The sequence below is a fragment of the Sebastes umbrosus genome, chromosome 11 (genome assembly GCF_015220745.1).
Source record: "Sebastes umbrosus isolate fSebUmb1 chromosome 11, fSebUmb1.pri, whole genome shotgun sequence".
Taxonomy (NCBI): Eukaryota; Metazoa; Chordata; class Actinopteri; order Perciformes; family Sebastidae; genus Sebastes; species Sebastes umbrosus.
The window spans coordinates 25519108-25534888 of record NC_051279.1 but is presented as its reverse complement, the minus strand read 5'-3'; the positions used below and the strand labels follow the sequence as shown (position 1 = coordinate 25534888).

The 15781-nt window shown below is 39.6% G+C and overlaps 1 protein-coding gene across 7 annotated transcripts in view; it reads left to right on the top strand.

The window, feature by feature from the left end:
• nek11 (NIMA-related kinase 11) overlaps positions 1-11226 on the top strand; it is a 65055-nt gene extending 53829 nt beyond the window's left edge. For 3 of the 7 annotated variants that reach the window (XM_037783575.1, XM_037783576.1, XM_037783579.1), the window contains 2 exons: positions 4065-4158; positions 5247-6486. In XM_037783575.1, coding sequence (XP_037639503.1) covers positions 4065-4158; positions 5247-5520 — 368 coding nt within the window. In that variant the 3' untranslated portion in view covers positions 5521-6486. Of the gene's footprint in view, positions 1-4064; positions 4159-5246; positions 6922-10727 lie in introns of those variants that run through there. The other 4 variants (XM_037783577.1, XM_037783581.1, XM_037783580.1 and 1 more) reach the window with 3 other exon arrangements.
• The last annotated feature ends 4555 nt before the right edge of the window (positions 11227-15781 follow it).

Sequence of the window (15781 nt, the reverse complement as noted above, 5' to 3'; positions counted from 1 at the left end):
TGCTACAGTATTAAATATGATATAAATGTGTTTTTGTGTTAACGTTATTGTCAGTCGTTGAGTTCCCATGATGCTTTGTGCTCTCTGTGTAAAGTGCAGTTCTTTTTCATCAGCAGGAGTTCATATTTAATGGAATTACTTACAGACACACACTCTTAAGCATTGAATCAAATCTAAAGGGACACACACACACACTCAGCAGGCTGGCAGTGAGTTTACATTAGATCAATAAATGCAGTGGAAATCACAACCATTTGCAGCTTCTGCAGCATTTTAACACTGAAGGAACCAGAGCAAAGGCATGCAATGAACGTGCATCAGACCCACGGGACTGCACCGCCCTGCACGTTCATATGCCATATCTGGTTCTGCCAGCTTCCTGCTGGCTGTATGCGGCTGGAATAATGGATCTATTGGCTGTAATTCATCACTTTAATATCTTCTAATACACCCATGGTTAGCTAGTAAGTGCTAGTAGGAGGACATCAACAGAATTTAATGGAGTTGTAGGCTATTTACTAACACGCAGGGCAAAAGCACAGAACACATCCTCTTCTACATCCATGGTCTGTGGTCTATTGGACCCTCCTCTACATCCATGGTCTGTGGTCTACTGGACCCTCCTCTACATCCATGGTCTGTGGTCTATTGGACCCTCTTCTACATCCATGGTCTGTGGTCTATTGGACCCTCTTCTACATCCATGGTCTGTGGTCTATTGGACCCTCCTCTACATCCATGGTCTGTGGTCTATTGGACCCTCCTCTACATCCATGGTCTGTGGTCTATTGGACCCTCCTCTACATCCATGGTCTGTGGTCTATTGGACTCCATTTTGGATCCTTGACATGAAAAAGTTTGTGATTTCTCTCAAAATCTGTGTGCTGGACTTTTCTAACTTCCATTTATGTCCATGGATCACTGTATGTTCCTCTGGGAAGCAGCCGGGCAAAAAGTTTGATAAATAAATAAGTAAATAGTTATAATAGTATTCATATTTAGAATATTTTATTGTTCAACACAGGACATTTCAGTAGAGACATTAAATATGACAATAGAATAGAAATATCGTAGCTTTACTTTTGTACGGCCCGGTAGTCGATTTTCAGTCCAAAATGGCGGGATCATAGCTCTGCTGCTGGACGCTGACGTTGCAATGGAACAAACAATTGACTTTCATATCTTATTAATATACGTTCTTTGGCCGTACACTCTCCTCCTGGTGAAGCAGTCCCCCGTTGACAGGGAGAACAATACAAAAATACAAGTCATTTTTTTGTTTCTGCCGCTTTGGATTTAAACCAATAAACAAACTTTCAAAGTTTATATGGACTGTACAGCCCCGGTTAGTATATATATCTATATATATATATATTTATATATATATATAGATATATATATCGTAAGATAGCAGTGTTATTTTGACCAGTTCTCAGAGTTTCAGCAGTTTGGTTGCAAGCTTATCAGAAAGCAAAACACTGCACAAAGCTTTATAAAACTCTGAGAAAGAACTTTACAACTCTGTTCAGTTCCACCGCAGCAACTATTTTATGTTTTTATTTGTCACGATTGTGAGGTAAACAGTAGAAATACAGCGTTACAAGGTAATCTACCAGGAAGGACAGAGTGGTCGGATGGAGATGAGTGAGTGTTTTTTCATGCAGATTTAAACATCAGATCATACTCTCCCCCAGCACTAATAAGGCTGTCCTTCCTGTGGAGACCAATGTTAATGACTGGATGTTTGTCCCTGCGGTCTCTCTCCTCCCGCTGTCCTTACTGAGCTTATTCGTCCTCTTCCTCTCAGTCTTCAGTTCCTGTTGGCTTGGTTCAGTCACAATCTGTCCTCTGCTGTGAAACCTGTCCGTCTCGCTTCACTGACCTCCGAATAAAAAAACAAAACTCCACAGCTCAGCTGAAGATGAAACTTTGTTCGTTCTCTCTTCCTGTCACGGAGCAGTGAGACTTCTCCTGCTAGAAATCCTGACAAAAATATATAAAAGTATCATGAACAGCTTTACCAGACGTCTTAAAGGGACAGTTCAACATTTGGGGAAATCCTCTTGTTCTGTTTTTATCCATATTTGATCTTTTGGTTGATGACGGTGACTTTTTAAACGTACATATGGACATTGTGGTTCTCGTAACTGTAATCAATTCATTTAAATATTCAAACACACCATTTTAGAATAGGCGAACATAACCCATTTATACTGCATTCAAAACACTGTATGTGATTATCAGAAATAGGGCATGTCTGTAAAGGGGAGACTCGTGGCTACCGATAGAACCCATCACAGGTCAAGGGACTCCTCCTCCGAGGGACGCCGTCAGAGTTTTAAGGGGTTAATTGAGGAAATTGCAGATTATTTGATTGAAAATGATAATGAGTTAATAGAAGTTGGAGGAGCTAACACACAAACAATCTCTGGATTTTTGAATTTGAATGACAGCATGTTTATGCGTATTTATTCATGAATGCACTCATGTTGTATGTATGTACATATTTCTACATGTATTTGCTGGTTGTTATAGTTACAACCGAATTTAATGAAGGAGCCTCTGATGGTCTGTCGTCATGTTAACTCTTTGTGTCATTCATCCTGGTCTTCAGGAGTTGGTTTGTAGTCTTGTTAGTGGTGGAGGAAGATGATGTCAGAGTGATCCGATTTCTCTTGATGCTTGTTGTTGATATTCCTGCTTACCAGAGGATGAACCCTTCATTTATAAATGTCAGTGTGTTTGTGATTACCAACTAGTGCACAGGGACAGTTTGCAGCCAGTCTGTCTCTATGTGTCAGCCCTGTGATGGACTGGCGACCTGTCCAGGGTGTACCCCGCCTTCACCCAATGTCAGCTGGGATCGGCTCCAGCCCCCCCGCGACCCCTAACGGGATAAGTGGTTGCAGATGGATAGATGGACAACTCACGTTTGAAATGTGTATTTCAACAGAGAAACATTGTTAGAGTTTGGGGTCTAGACTCCGACCTCATCACTCCCTGCAGATATCATTACATGAGATATTGGGAGTGATCATTAAACATATTTCCCCCCGTCGGAGCCTGCAGGTGGATGCTGGGGTGGTGGTGGGGCTGAAAGAGCAGGCAGCGGCAGTATTTGTGCAGGGCAGCAGCAGCATTGAAGAGGCAGAGGGAGAGACAGGGAATTTTGCAGCTTAAATAGACCGCCCAATTGGGAGGGTGCGTTTGGTTTATGGTATTGAGAGTTAGGCATGTCACATGTGTTTGTAGCAGTGCAGCTCAAGTTGACTGCCTGAACTAGCTCGCAGGCGTCGCTCCATTAGTGGCGTTATAATTCATTTGCGTTACTTTTAGTTAGTTTCACACGGGACACAAACAGCGTTCTCCTGGTTGAAAGTCTTGTGTTTGTTAGAGTAAGAAATAAAAGTAGTTGAAATGTCAGTTAAAGTGGAAACATTGAAGACAGTTGAAGTGTTTGACAAAATGACAATGGAAGATCTAAAATAGTTGAGTTGTGAAAGTTGAGAGTGAAAGCAGTTGAAAATGTACACCAGAATTTGGGTTTGTACCTGGCGTCCAGGTTTAATGACCCCTAAAGAAGAGTGATCTCTGTGAGGTCATCAGCTTGTTAACTATCAGGGCTCGTTAAGATTCAGAGCTCGTTAAGATTCAGAGTTTCTCATAATCAAAAGCCTCATTAAGTATCTGAGCCCGTAAAGATTCAAAGCTCATTAAGACTCCCAACCTGTTGAGACTCTCAATGTCTTCAACTCAGACTTCACATCTGATGAAGACCACATCTTTACTCGTCATAATGCAGCCTAGTCATGTCTCAGCTCATAGGGGGTTTAGAGTCAGTAGATTTCTACCTGTGTGTGTGTGTGTGTGTGTGTGTGTGTGTGTGTGTTTAGACTCTGGCAGCAGCCGATATACTTCCATTATAATCCCATTAGATCAACTCCACAGACTCTACTGTGCTCTTATAATGGAGGCAGAGCTGCAGGGAGAATAAACTACAGACATACAGTGGAACAAAATACAAGATTTGAAATAAAATGCTGTTGTTTCTGTCTGTAAACCAGGAGACCCAGCAGAGCCGGAGGACATTCAGAGCCCTCCGGGGCCCCCGATGATCAACAGCAGCCTGCTGGAGACCAGGATCCAACACCTGAGAGAGTGAGTCTGACAGAGGCTTTTATTTTGTAGTTTGAAGATCTGGTCCTAACATAATAAGAGCTTAAAGTGTCTTGCAGCTGGTGTAGTTTGAGTATTTGGTAACATTTTATAATAACATCATTTATAAATGGTAAATTAATAGTTAATTAAACTTAGTTAAGTTATTTTACTGTTAACAAACAATGAAATGATAATTAATAATGTTTACTAATTATTAGTAATGCTATATTTTATTTTATTTTATCATTAGTTGGTGTAATATGAAATAATTCGTTTGCAGATTCTATATTTTATAAGCGATGATAGCAATTACATTCTGATTACATTAGTAAACTATTTATTAACAGTTTATTGTTGGACACTTTATAACATTTCATATTCTATATTAAGTATTTGTTAATTACTAAATTATTTGTAAACCTTTAAGAAATAATTTATAAAACATCTATAGACATTACATAGATAGATGGACCAGAAACCAATTAATAACCATTAATAGAGTATTAACTCTCTATCTAAATAATGTTTATAGATGCTTTACAAAATATTTATTTACCATTTAACAAAGTGTTACAAATATCTATCTATGTCATTTTTATAGATGTTTTATAAACGATTTGTTAAAGGTTCACAAATATTAATAATAATTATAGCATTACTAATAATTAGTAAACATTATTAATTATCATTTCATTGTTTGTTAACAGTATGATAACTTAACTTAATTAACTATTTATTTACCATTCATAAATGATAGTTATTAAAAAGTGTTACCAAATATTTAGCACATATTTTCTTCCTGATGAGTCTATATGTATTAAAAAAAAGAAAATCACGTAAGTAAAATTAGATTCAAAGACATAAACATAAAATAGTGCAGCAGTTAAAATATAGGGATAAAATATCAAATTAAATAAAAAAATACATATAATGCTGCTGTAAACAGGTGTACAGTAATAGTTAAATGAATGAACTGTAATGTAAACAGGTCGTGCAGAAATGTAGTAAATGTAGATACAAAATAAGAAGAGGTTGTAAACAGAAATATATCTACTGTGATGGATAAACAGCTTGTTTATACTGTACAGGGATGTAAACAGTACGGAAGCAGGTGGAGCCAGTGCAGCAGAGTATGTATGTGCAGTACCAGTAAGTAAAGTATGGCAGCAGTATAATATAGTTATAAAATTGTTGATGCAGCATAAGAGGGGCTTCATTTCTTCTATTCTGACAATACAGCTGACTTTGCCTCTGTCTTTGCACAACATTTCTCTTCTGCTGAGTTTCTTCTTTTGGTTTGAGAGGAATCAGCTCAGACTCGAGCTCTGTCTCTCTGTGAGCAACTGTGAAAGTTTAATTTAAAATAATCCAATTATTCCAGACAAACACGTTGCCTGAAGCTGCAGCGTGTCGCCCCGCGTGGATCAGACTGTGATATGAACCAGATTCAGTTTGTTTGTGCAGATTAAAATGAAAGAAAGCAGAGAAAACAAACACACGCTGAGAACAGAGACATTAATACAACACAAAGATCTTTTAATAACATCTCCACCGCAAAGAACAAACACCACGACAAACATTTAGACAAATTGGAATCAAGTGTAAAACACACAAAACACAGTACAGGTGTGAACAGAAGAAACTCACTCTCCTCTCCTTTCATGAGCTCTCACCTGTAACAGGTGTGGGAAGATTTATTATTATTGATTTATCTAATGAATGAACACAGGTGTAAAAGTAGTGTGTGGATAAAATCAGAACCAGACTGAGTGAATGAATGATGTCATACAAGAAGCATGAAGAGCTGAAAACACGATGAGGAGGCTGTAACCTCCCTCACATTAATACATGAAACTAAACACACCATCTAGGTTTTTGGCCGTCTTCATCTCGGTTTTTGGTCGTTGCCATCTTGGTGTTTTGTAACCAGAAGTGACACGAGAGGGTGGAGCTAAGTACAACCGAACGCTGAATAAGGTCATTTGACTAGTACAAAAGAAAATTGCGATTGTTGTTAAAGTGACAAAACACGTCAGTGGGGCCGTAAAGTGTGGTCGCAGCTCGCCGTGGTGTTTTCAGCTGATAAATTGATGCAGCTCTTTAGAATTCAGTGATTAGTGCTGAGAGATTATTTAGACCTGCTTCTCTGCTCTCATTGGCTGGCGGTGGAAGGTGGGGTCATCTGATTGGTGGCAGGTGGCTGGGGTTGATGAAACTGAGAACCTGCGCTCCCCACTTCGATTAGGGTCAGCTCGTCGCCATGGCAACAACATCAGCCACACACACACACACACACACACACACACAGCTGCTCAGTGTGGGAATTAAAGGCTGTCAGCTCCTCATAAAGCCCACAGGAGGAGGAGGAGGAGGAGGAAGAGGAGGATTTTTGAAGAAGAATAGAGATTCAAAGAGTTCAGTGTTTTATTTCAGCTGCTGTTACGTGTTTGGTTTGTTCACTGACGGAGGTCTGAGTCAGTTGTTCTGATAAAGAAAATTACTGAAATCCCAGAAGATGACATGTTTTAATCCTGAGCGCACAAGTTCTTATCTTGTTGGCAGAAGATTAAAAATGATCCTCTGTTTGGACTTTTAAGGAGAAGATTACAGACCAGACAGAAGACGTTCTGAGTCACATGAGGCTGCAGATTTTTAGCAGCTTTGCTGTTGATAGTTTTGGTGGATTAAGATTATAATTTTAATGTAATTTCTGCTGCTCTCAGGATTCATGTACATTTTATTTAATAAATACTCGACAAATCAGTAGCGCTCAGACGATTCACCTATCTCCTGATTCGATACTATCACCATACCTGGGTGCTGATTCGATGTGTATTACGATTTTTAAGTATTGCGATTCGATATTACGATTTATTGTGATTTTTGTTAACTTTTTTAACTCTAGACCACGGGAAAAAGTTGAATCATACACTTCTAGGGACTTTTACTTTGGAAAATATTTAAATTAATGCTGTAAAAATGTACATAGTCAGAGATGTCCTGAAGTCAAATATATCAGTCTTTGTCAGGAATTATTTATTAAATTTTCTCCAGCAACCCAAAAATCAAAGAATAAAGACATTTCCCACACAATTAGTGGTATTTTCTTTTTAATTTATAAGGGACATGTAATGTTTTATATTTCTGGTGAATATAATGCAATCAATCTTATTTCCATATATGTATTTTCTATATACAGTTCTCTTTGTTAACACCTTATTTTGAAAAACTGGACGTAGTCACACGAGTATACTTCCTGTAACTTCTCCAAGGTGGTCTCTAGCTCTCCCGTCAGCTCCGTTCTCTTTATACATCCATGGTCAGCTCCAATTCTCAACAGCTGATTATTCACAACACGATAACCAAGATGTTGATGAGAGTTTTCACTTCTAACCTTAAATCAACCTGGAGCATGAAGACAGAAGTAAAGATGGATTCAAACAGTGTTTCTCCCCGTCTGGAAGTTTCTCCTGCAGCTACAATCATCCTTCAGTCTCTGGAGGAAAGAAAGAAAAGAGGATCTCGATGTGGTCAGCTGACCTGAGAGCTGCTGTCTGTCACACTGAGAGGAAGAAGAAAAACAGCAGTTTACCTGCTGACTGGAGCCGAAACACAGAGTCAAACACCTGTGACGGACTGAGATAAACAGGAAGGAAGTCAGCCGTCCTGAGCTCCACCCTGTCAGTCATAGCACGTCCCCCAGGAGGAGGAGGAGGAGGAGGAGGAGGTGATGAAGAGGAGGAGGAGGTGATGTGGAGTCAAACAGCTCAAACATCTTCAGATCTTCAGCAGGTCGACGGGCAAACTGCTCTCATGTTTTTACTCCAGGGAGGAAACACACACACAACGTCATGTTTTTCTATCCATGTGAGGTCCCTGGTCATGTTCTTCATTGTGAGGACAATTTCCTAAAATGTCCTCACTTTGCTAAAGTGAGGACATTTTTTAAAAAGCGAGGACATTTCTGGAAAGTGAAGACAATCTTTGGAAAGTGAAGACATTTTTACAAAGTGAGGATTTATTTTGGAAAGTGAGAAAAACTTTCAAAGTGAAGACGTTTTTGACAAGTGAGGACATTTGGGAAGTAATAACATTCTTTGTAAAGTGTGGACATTTGGAGAACTGTGGACATTTCATTTTCAAGTGCGGACATTTTTACAAAATGAGGACTTTTTAGGAAAATGAGGACATTTTTGGGAAAGTGAGAAAACATTCAAAGTGAGGACATTTTTGGAAAGTGTGGACATTTAAAGAACTGATGACATTTCTGGGAAGCGAGGACATTTTTACCAAATGAGGACTTTTTAGGAAAGTGAGGACATTTTGGGAAAGTGAGGACATTTTGGGAAAGTGAAGATATTTTAGAGAACTGAGGACATTTTTAAAAAGTGAGGACATTTCTGGAAATTGAAACATTCTTTGGAAAATGGATACATTTTTACAAAATGAGGACATTTTTTCAAATAAGGACGTTTTTGGAAAGTGTGGACATTTAAAGGACAGAGGACATTTGTTAGGAATGTAGACGTTTGAAAGTGTGGACGTTTTTGTAACATTGGCTGTTTGAGGGTTGTGACTGTGCTTCAGAGTTGAGGATAAAAGTAGGTTCAGTTGAAGTTGAGGGTTAACATCCTGGTAATTTGCTCTGTCAGTAGTAAAGTAGTACAAACACATTCAGATATCATCCTGCGTCCTGCTGAGCTGTCACTCAGACACACTGTGCACAGAAACAGCAGGTCACATGATAAAACACATGTAAACCAGACAACCTGCTGCTGTGATTCCATTTAAAATTCAGTCTGATCTGAGCCCCTGCTGAGTCAGCGTGTTGATTCAGTCCATCTGTCAACCTCTGAAACAATGTGGGGCCACTTCAAAAACCTCTCACAGGTTTTAAAAATACAGATGCTGCTTAAAAATTACATGTTCTTTTCCAAAAGGTTTGATTCTCTGTTAAAAAAAAAATGTGTCATTGCTCAGTTTTCAGATTTTTAAAATGACCCTGATTGTCCTGAAGGGGGCACAGCAGTGTTTTCTTTCTTATTTGCTTTATTTTGACAAGAAATAGAGGACCAAATAGATCATATAGTTAACCCCCTGATCCCCGCCCGCAATCCCCACTGACTTTACTGTCTTTCAGAGGCTCTAGTGCAGTGGTCTCAAACTCAATTTACCTGGGGGCCGCTGGAGGCAGAGTCTGGGTGAGGCTGGGCCGCATCAGGTATTCCACAAAAAAAGCTTTGTTAAAAAAAAAAACAATCTTCTCAAACGTCATTATTAACAGTTCTTTAACTTGAATGGGTTCTTCTGAACATGGCCTCTATTGCGTCTCCCACTTTTCCTGAAATTGTCTGTGCTCGTCACCAACCTTTCTCTTCACTGCAGGCTTTGAAAAAGACATGATTGGGGCTGTGTGACAAGATATATATTCATTCCACTTGGTGTCACTCCGCAATAAAGTTGTGCCTGCTGTGTTTGTGTTGCTCTGCAATTACACCACCAAACCGCTAGTTGGCGGCGGCGTCTCTATGAGTTTCCTTCTTCTTCTTCTTGTACTACAAACAGAAACTGAGCGGCAGTTGGAGCTAATAACTGTTGAACCACAGAACTTTTACTGACATTACTGGAACGCCGAAAAGAGAACATATATCTGAGTCGATTTGTGTGAACAAACATTGAAAAGATGGAGGCAGAGAGAAGTAGAACTTGGTCCTGGCCGCTCAGCATCGCTGAGAGACTGGACCAATCACAGCTGTTGCGGTCTGCGTCGCCGCGACGTGTAGTTACATTTCTGGAGAGGTGCACGTCAGGCTACGGCGTCGATTCAACGCAGAAGTATAAATCAAGCTTTAATCAAGCTTATGCGATGTTACACGGGCGCCGCCATAGTTGTTGTGAAATGTTTCTCTGCTTGCATCAAGCCCGGCCGATTGCCCGTCCCCGGGAGCCATATACCCCGCTGTGATTGGTAGGTTCGTTCAGCTCGGGCTCGCGCAACAAAGGGACCTTCCACACACAACGCGGCAAAGTGCCATTCACATAAAACTCGCGGGCCGAGGGCGCCTGGTTAGCTCAGTTGGTAGAGCGGGCGCCCATGTAACAAGGCTTGGTCCTGACCGTTCGAATCCAGCCTGTGGAAAAAAAAAAAAACTTGCGGGCCGCACTAACATTAAACTTTCATATCAAGGTGGGGGCCACAAAATATCGTCTTGCGGGCCGCAATTGGCCCACGGGCCGCGAGTTTGAGACCCCTGCTCTAGTGGGTTCAGCTTTAGGGCTAGAGGGAAGCTACAGATATCATATGAAACTAGAAAACCCAAGGAATCCATTTGTAATGTCATGCTAGCTTGTCGGGAAGACAGATATAAAAACACAATTAAATGTTAAAAGTATGCTCTTTTAACAAGTACATGCATACAGTATGCAAATTGCTGTAAGGTATAAAATGGATGTAATTCTAAGTTTTATTCACCTAACCGTAACCAACCCTGACCCCACAGAGGAGGCAGACAACCTGTTTTATTGTTGGACTATGAAGACATTAAAACCTCAGTGTGTCCTCCCTGCAGGTCTGTCTGCAGCCGTCTGGGTTCAGACGTCTTCCAGAAGCTCTACGAGAACCTGAAGGAGGCCAGACAGCGTGATGGCGGCGGCGTCACGGAGGCTCTGAGACACCTGGAGAACAAACCTGATGAGAGTTTCCAGGTGGACCAGCTGCTGTTCTATGAAGACGAGCTGCAGAGAGTCAGACAGCTGCAAGAAGACAGACCACCTGTCTGACTGTCTAAACTGTAGAAAAAGCACCAGAGCAACAGGAGGAGGAGCCAGATGTGTTGTACGACAGGTAAACTGTGTACTTTCATATCATAAACATAACATATGACTGAGAGTTTTTATTTTATCCTCGGGGGAAATTCACAAGCTACCTAGCTGTACATGAAGTACTTGAAGTTAGCTCCACCTTTATCAGCTGCAACATTAAAATAGTGAACACATTAATGCATCAATAATTATAATCCTATAATATAATATATATTATTCTGAAATGTGTCAGTCTGCATCATGAGTACTTTTACTGTTAAAGAATATTGTTGTGCTTTTATTTAAGTAAAAAATTGAATGCAGGACTTCTACTTGTATGTGGTATTTCTACTTTTACTGACGTAAAACATCAGAGTACTTCTTCCACCACAGACAGATCAATAAGTACGCTCACTGATTCATCTGCTGTTTGTGTTTGTTGGATATCTTCACACAAACAGTGTCACAGTAGCTACCAGCTAAATGCCTGACCAAACAGAGTACAAGTAGTAGTAGTAGTAGTAGTAGTAGTAGTAGTAGTAGTAGAAGTAGAAAAGTAGGCCAGCAAACACAAGCTGAGAGCTCAGATCAGCGTCCCTCAAAGAGCTTTAGATTCACTACGAGATAGTCAGCTGGTCACCAGGAGGCTCCACTCTAAACTGACACCAAGGTTTGGTTTCAGAGGTATGGAGGGACACAATGAGGGAAATATATAGAAATAAACCTCTTTATTATTGATGCACTAACCCCTCTTAAAATTCTGTTTTAGTTTCCTTAATAGAGACCTGAGACTTGATGTTAGATCATGTTGTGTTTGCATTAGGGCTGTAAATCGATTAAAATATTGAATCCTGATTAATCACACATTTTTCATCTGTTCAAAATTAACCTTAAAGGGAGATTTGTCAAGTATTTAATATTCTTATGTAAATCTATGTATATATTTATTATTGGAAATCAATTAACAACACAAAACAATGACAAATATTGTCCAGAAACCCTCACAGGTACTGCACTTAGCATAAAAAAAATGCTCAAATCATAACAAAACAAACAACAGGCAACAGCAGCTGTCAGTGTGTCAGTGTGCTGATTTGACTATGACTTGCCCCAAACTGCATGTGATTATCATAAAGTTGGCATGTCTGTAAAGGGGAGACTCGTGGGTACCCAGAGAACCCATTTTCATTCACATATCTGGAGGTCAGAGGTCAAGGGACCCCTTTGAAAATGGCCATGACAGTTTCTCCTCGCCAAAATTTTGCATCTCCTTCATGACAAGCTAGTATGACATGGTTGGTACCAATGGATTCTTTAGGTTTTATAATTTCATATGATGCCAGTATTTTCCCTCTAGCTTTAAAACTGAGCCACTACAACCTAAAAATCACAAGTTGCGTTAATGTGTTAAAGAAATTAGTGGCGTTAACACAAATTTGTGTTATATAATTATTGCGTTAACTTCGACATCACTAATTTGCATCTTTACTGCAAACAGCTCTGTGCTTTACTGATGCAATCAATGTTCAATGGTCTGGTGTCTTTTTAATGGATTTTTAACCTGTTAGGAAATATATTACTTTTTTCTTTTTTACCCAAAACAATGCAGAAAAATAGGAGGTTATTTCAGCCCTCAGTAGAGCGGCAGTCTTTCTCTCAGGCTGCATAATGCCTGATTTATACTTGTGCGGCTGTGAGCCTAGTGCACCGGGCATGTAATTCCTTTTTGATTTGGACCTGCGGTTTTCAAATCCTTTCTTCAAACTGGTCAATTTTTCTTGTTGTTGTTGTAACGGATGTGAGGTCTGGAAATCCCACCTTCCGGCTCTGATATCCAATCAAGCGTCTGCGGCGTCTGTGGTGCCTGCTGCGTAGTCACATTTACGCCCTTGACTCTAACGATCTACAGTTTAACTCGACAGCTATCGTCTATCGTTATTTCACATGATCACACCCGAGTAAGGAAATGGGATACGACTGAAAGATTTGGAAATACACAAGTAAGTAAACCTTGAGTTAATAATGTTTATCAAAGTATCATCCAGGTGTCCTCTGACTGAAAAAAACTCTTTTGTGCAGCTTGTGAAAACTACATTTTTTTACATTTACATTTACATTGTTGTTGTTGTGAGACAAATCTTTGCGGGGCTGATGGAGTTTAGCTAACAATGCCAGGTGCTAAGTGGGTGAAATATGGCAAAAAAGTACAACAAAGACAGATTGGATTCTCCCTCAAGGGGGGGGCAATTCGAAGGCAGTTTGCTGTTTTTGTAAGTGTGATATACGAGCACATCATGCCGATCTGGTGAAATGCAAAAATGTATCAACTGTTCCAAATTCTTTAAGTTTAGTTAACAAAATAAGTCATAAGTTACAAGCTAAAATAAAATACAAAAATGAAATAAAATGTTCAACCTTTTTAAGTTTATATTAAATAAAAATGTAAATTTACAAACTACAAATGGATGCAAAAGTCTCATTTAGTCAGCTTGTGTTAACCACAGACCTTATTTCAGACATCTAATTAAAAAAACATTCAAACCCATTGACTTCCAGACGAGGGGACAGGAAGTGCTAAAATGCTAACTCATTTCCGGGTTTCAGGACTCATTCCTCTAGCACTCTATGACCAGTAGTTAAGTGTGACGGTTTGATTGATAAAGGTCAGATTAAATACTAAATGATCAGTTAAAAAGAAATCAGCAGCAGAATAAAAACACATGAAATGAAGGAGACTCAATAATTACATTTACAGAAAATAAGGCTAAGATAAAAAGTGGAGTTTTTCTGTTTTTTTCTATTCACTCCTGTTGTTCTGTGTTGCAGTTTTTAGCAGCCACAGATATGAAGAGATCCCTAACAGCGCCGTGAAGCTTCCTGCTGAGATCACAGGTGACAGAAGGTGAAACGGGCTGCAGGTGAGTTTTGTGGTTTATCTCTGCATCGTCGCTCAGAGCGAGCGTGATCTTTGTTTCATCTCATGTTTCAGACAATAATAAAACCTTGGTCTGTTAAATAACAGACATCTGGGACCCAGCAGCTGACAGACAGACGTCTTCTGTGAGTATAAAATAGCATCCTCTTAACATCTTGTGTCATCCACCTGTTTTTATTCACACTTGTGTGTATATTTGCATATTTAGATGTAAACAAGTCTGAGCTGTGTGCAGGTTACAGGTGTTTGCAGTTAAAGCTGAAGGGTTGAAACGTTGGCTGGCATGTTGCTGCGTTTATTATAAAAACTTAACAACAACAAATCAAAAACAGGCGTCTTAGTTTTGTATCTTGATCCCATCAGGTGTAAATTATCAGCTGCTGTGTCTCTCTTGGATTCCTCTTTTCCTCTAAGAAGTAGTTATTTTTTCATTTAAATGTTTTAACATTACAATGAAAATGTCCACATGCGTCCGCTGTGTCAATATATTTAAGAGGATGTGGTGAGAATATTTAGCCGACTGTCAGATAACTGCAACAGGAAACACCGGACTTTAAACCGGGAGACCGGTGTTTTGTTTTGTAAGTGACGTTAGTGACGTGTTTCCCGTACTCATGTTACGTTGTTTCCGTGTGTATTTTACTTAGTTTACATACTTATTTTAAGCCCATGGTGTTTTTCCTAAACCTAAGTGAGTGGTTCCTCTGGTGGACGGACAGGTCAACGGGTCAACTGGGCTCAATATTGAGTTAGTCTCTCTGCAGTCTACTCAGTGGTAATTGAAGAGGTTTAAACTGGGATTATGTTCAGTTGATATTCCAGTAGCTCCGTCTCTTTTCAAGAGAAGTGTTAAAATGATTTTTAGCTGTATATGGTAGGTAAGCCTGTATGTAGCCAGAGAGTAGGGCTGGGATGATTCACCTATCTCCGGATCCGATACTATCACGATACTTGGGTGCCAATTCGATATGTATTGAGATCCGAAATTATGATATATTGCGATTTTTTTCAAAGCTTTTTTAACACTAGACTGTGGGAAAAATGTAATCATACACTTCTCGGGACATTTACTTTGGATAGTCTCTAAATGAATTCAGTAAAACTATTTGATTTTCAGCATGTATGTAGTCAGAGATGTCCTGAAGTCAAATATATCAGTCATTGTCAGGAATGAAAATTTTACAGCAACCCAAAAATTAAAGAATAATGACACTTCCCTCACAAATTAGTGGTATTTTCTTTTTAATTTACAAAGGGACATGTAATGTTTTATACTTCTGATGAACATCTTATTTTGAAAACCAGATGTAGTCACACGTGTATACTTCCTGTAACTTCTCCAAGGTGGTCTCTAGCTCTCTAGCTCTCTAGACCCTCCAACATTTTCTACTTTCTCATTTTGGCTCTCTGCGGTTTGTTTTGGTTGACGTTATTCAGACTACAACAATAAAAGCAGTAACTTCCTTCTACCTCCACATAGACTCAAATGAAGCAAATATATTGATTCTGGCATTAGAAAATAGATTTCCAAATTGTAAAAAAAAACACCATACATTATACATTATATCCTTCATGAAGACTGTTGTATTAGGCTGTATTAGTTTGATCTGGGTGTTCCTAATAAACTGGACACTGAGTGTGACCCAGCACTGTTTTCCTGTTTTACAACACAAACCTTCTGTTTAACGTCAGACTTTTTCTCTGAGAAACAATTCAACTCTGTAACTGTCTCTTTCCTTCTGCAGGAGCTCAGAAGGGAATCACAGCAACAACATTTTCATGTGAGCTGGTTTTGTGTTGTTGTGTCCGTGGGGGTTGAGGGGGGGGGGGGGGTCGGTCTCTGTCACGGCTCTGTGGAGCTCAGCGGGCAGAAAGAGAGCAAGAGAC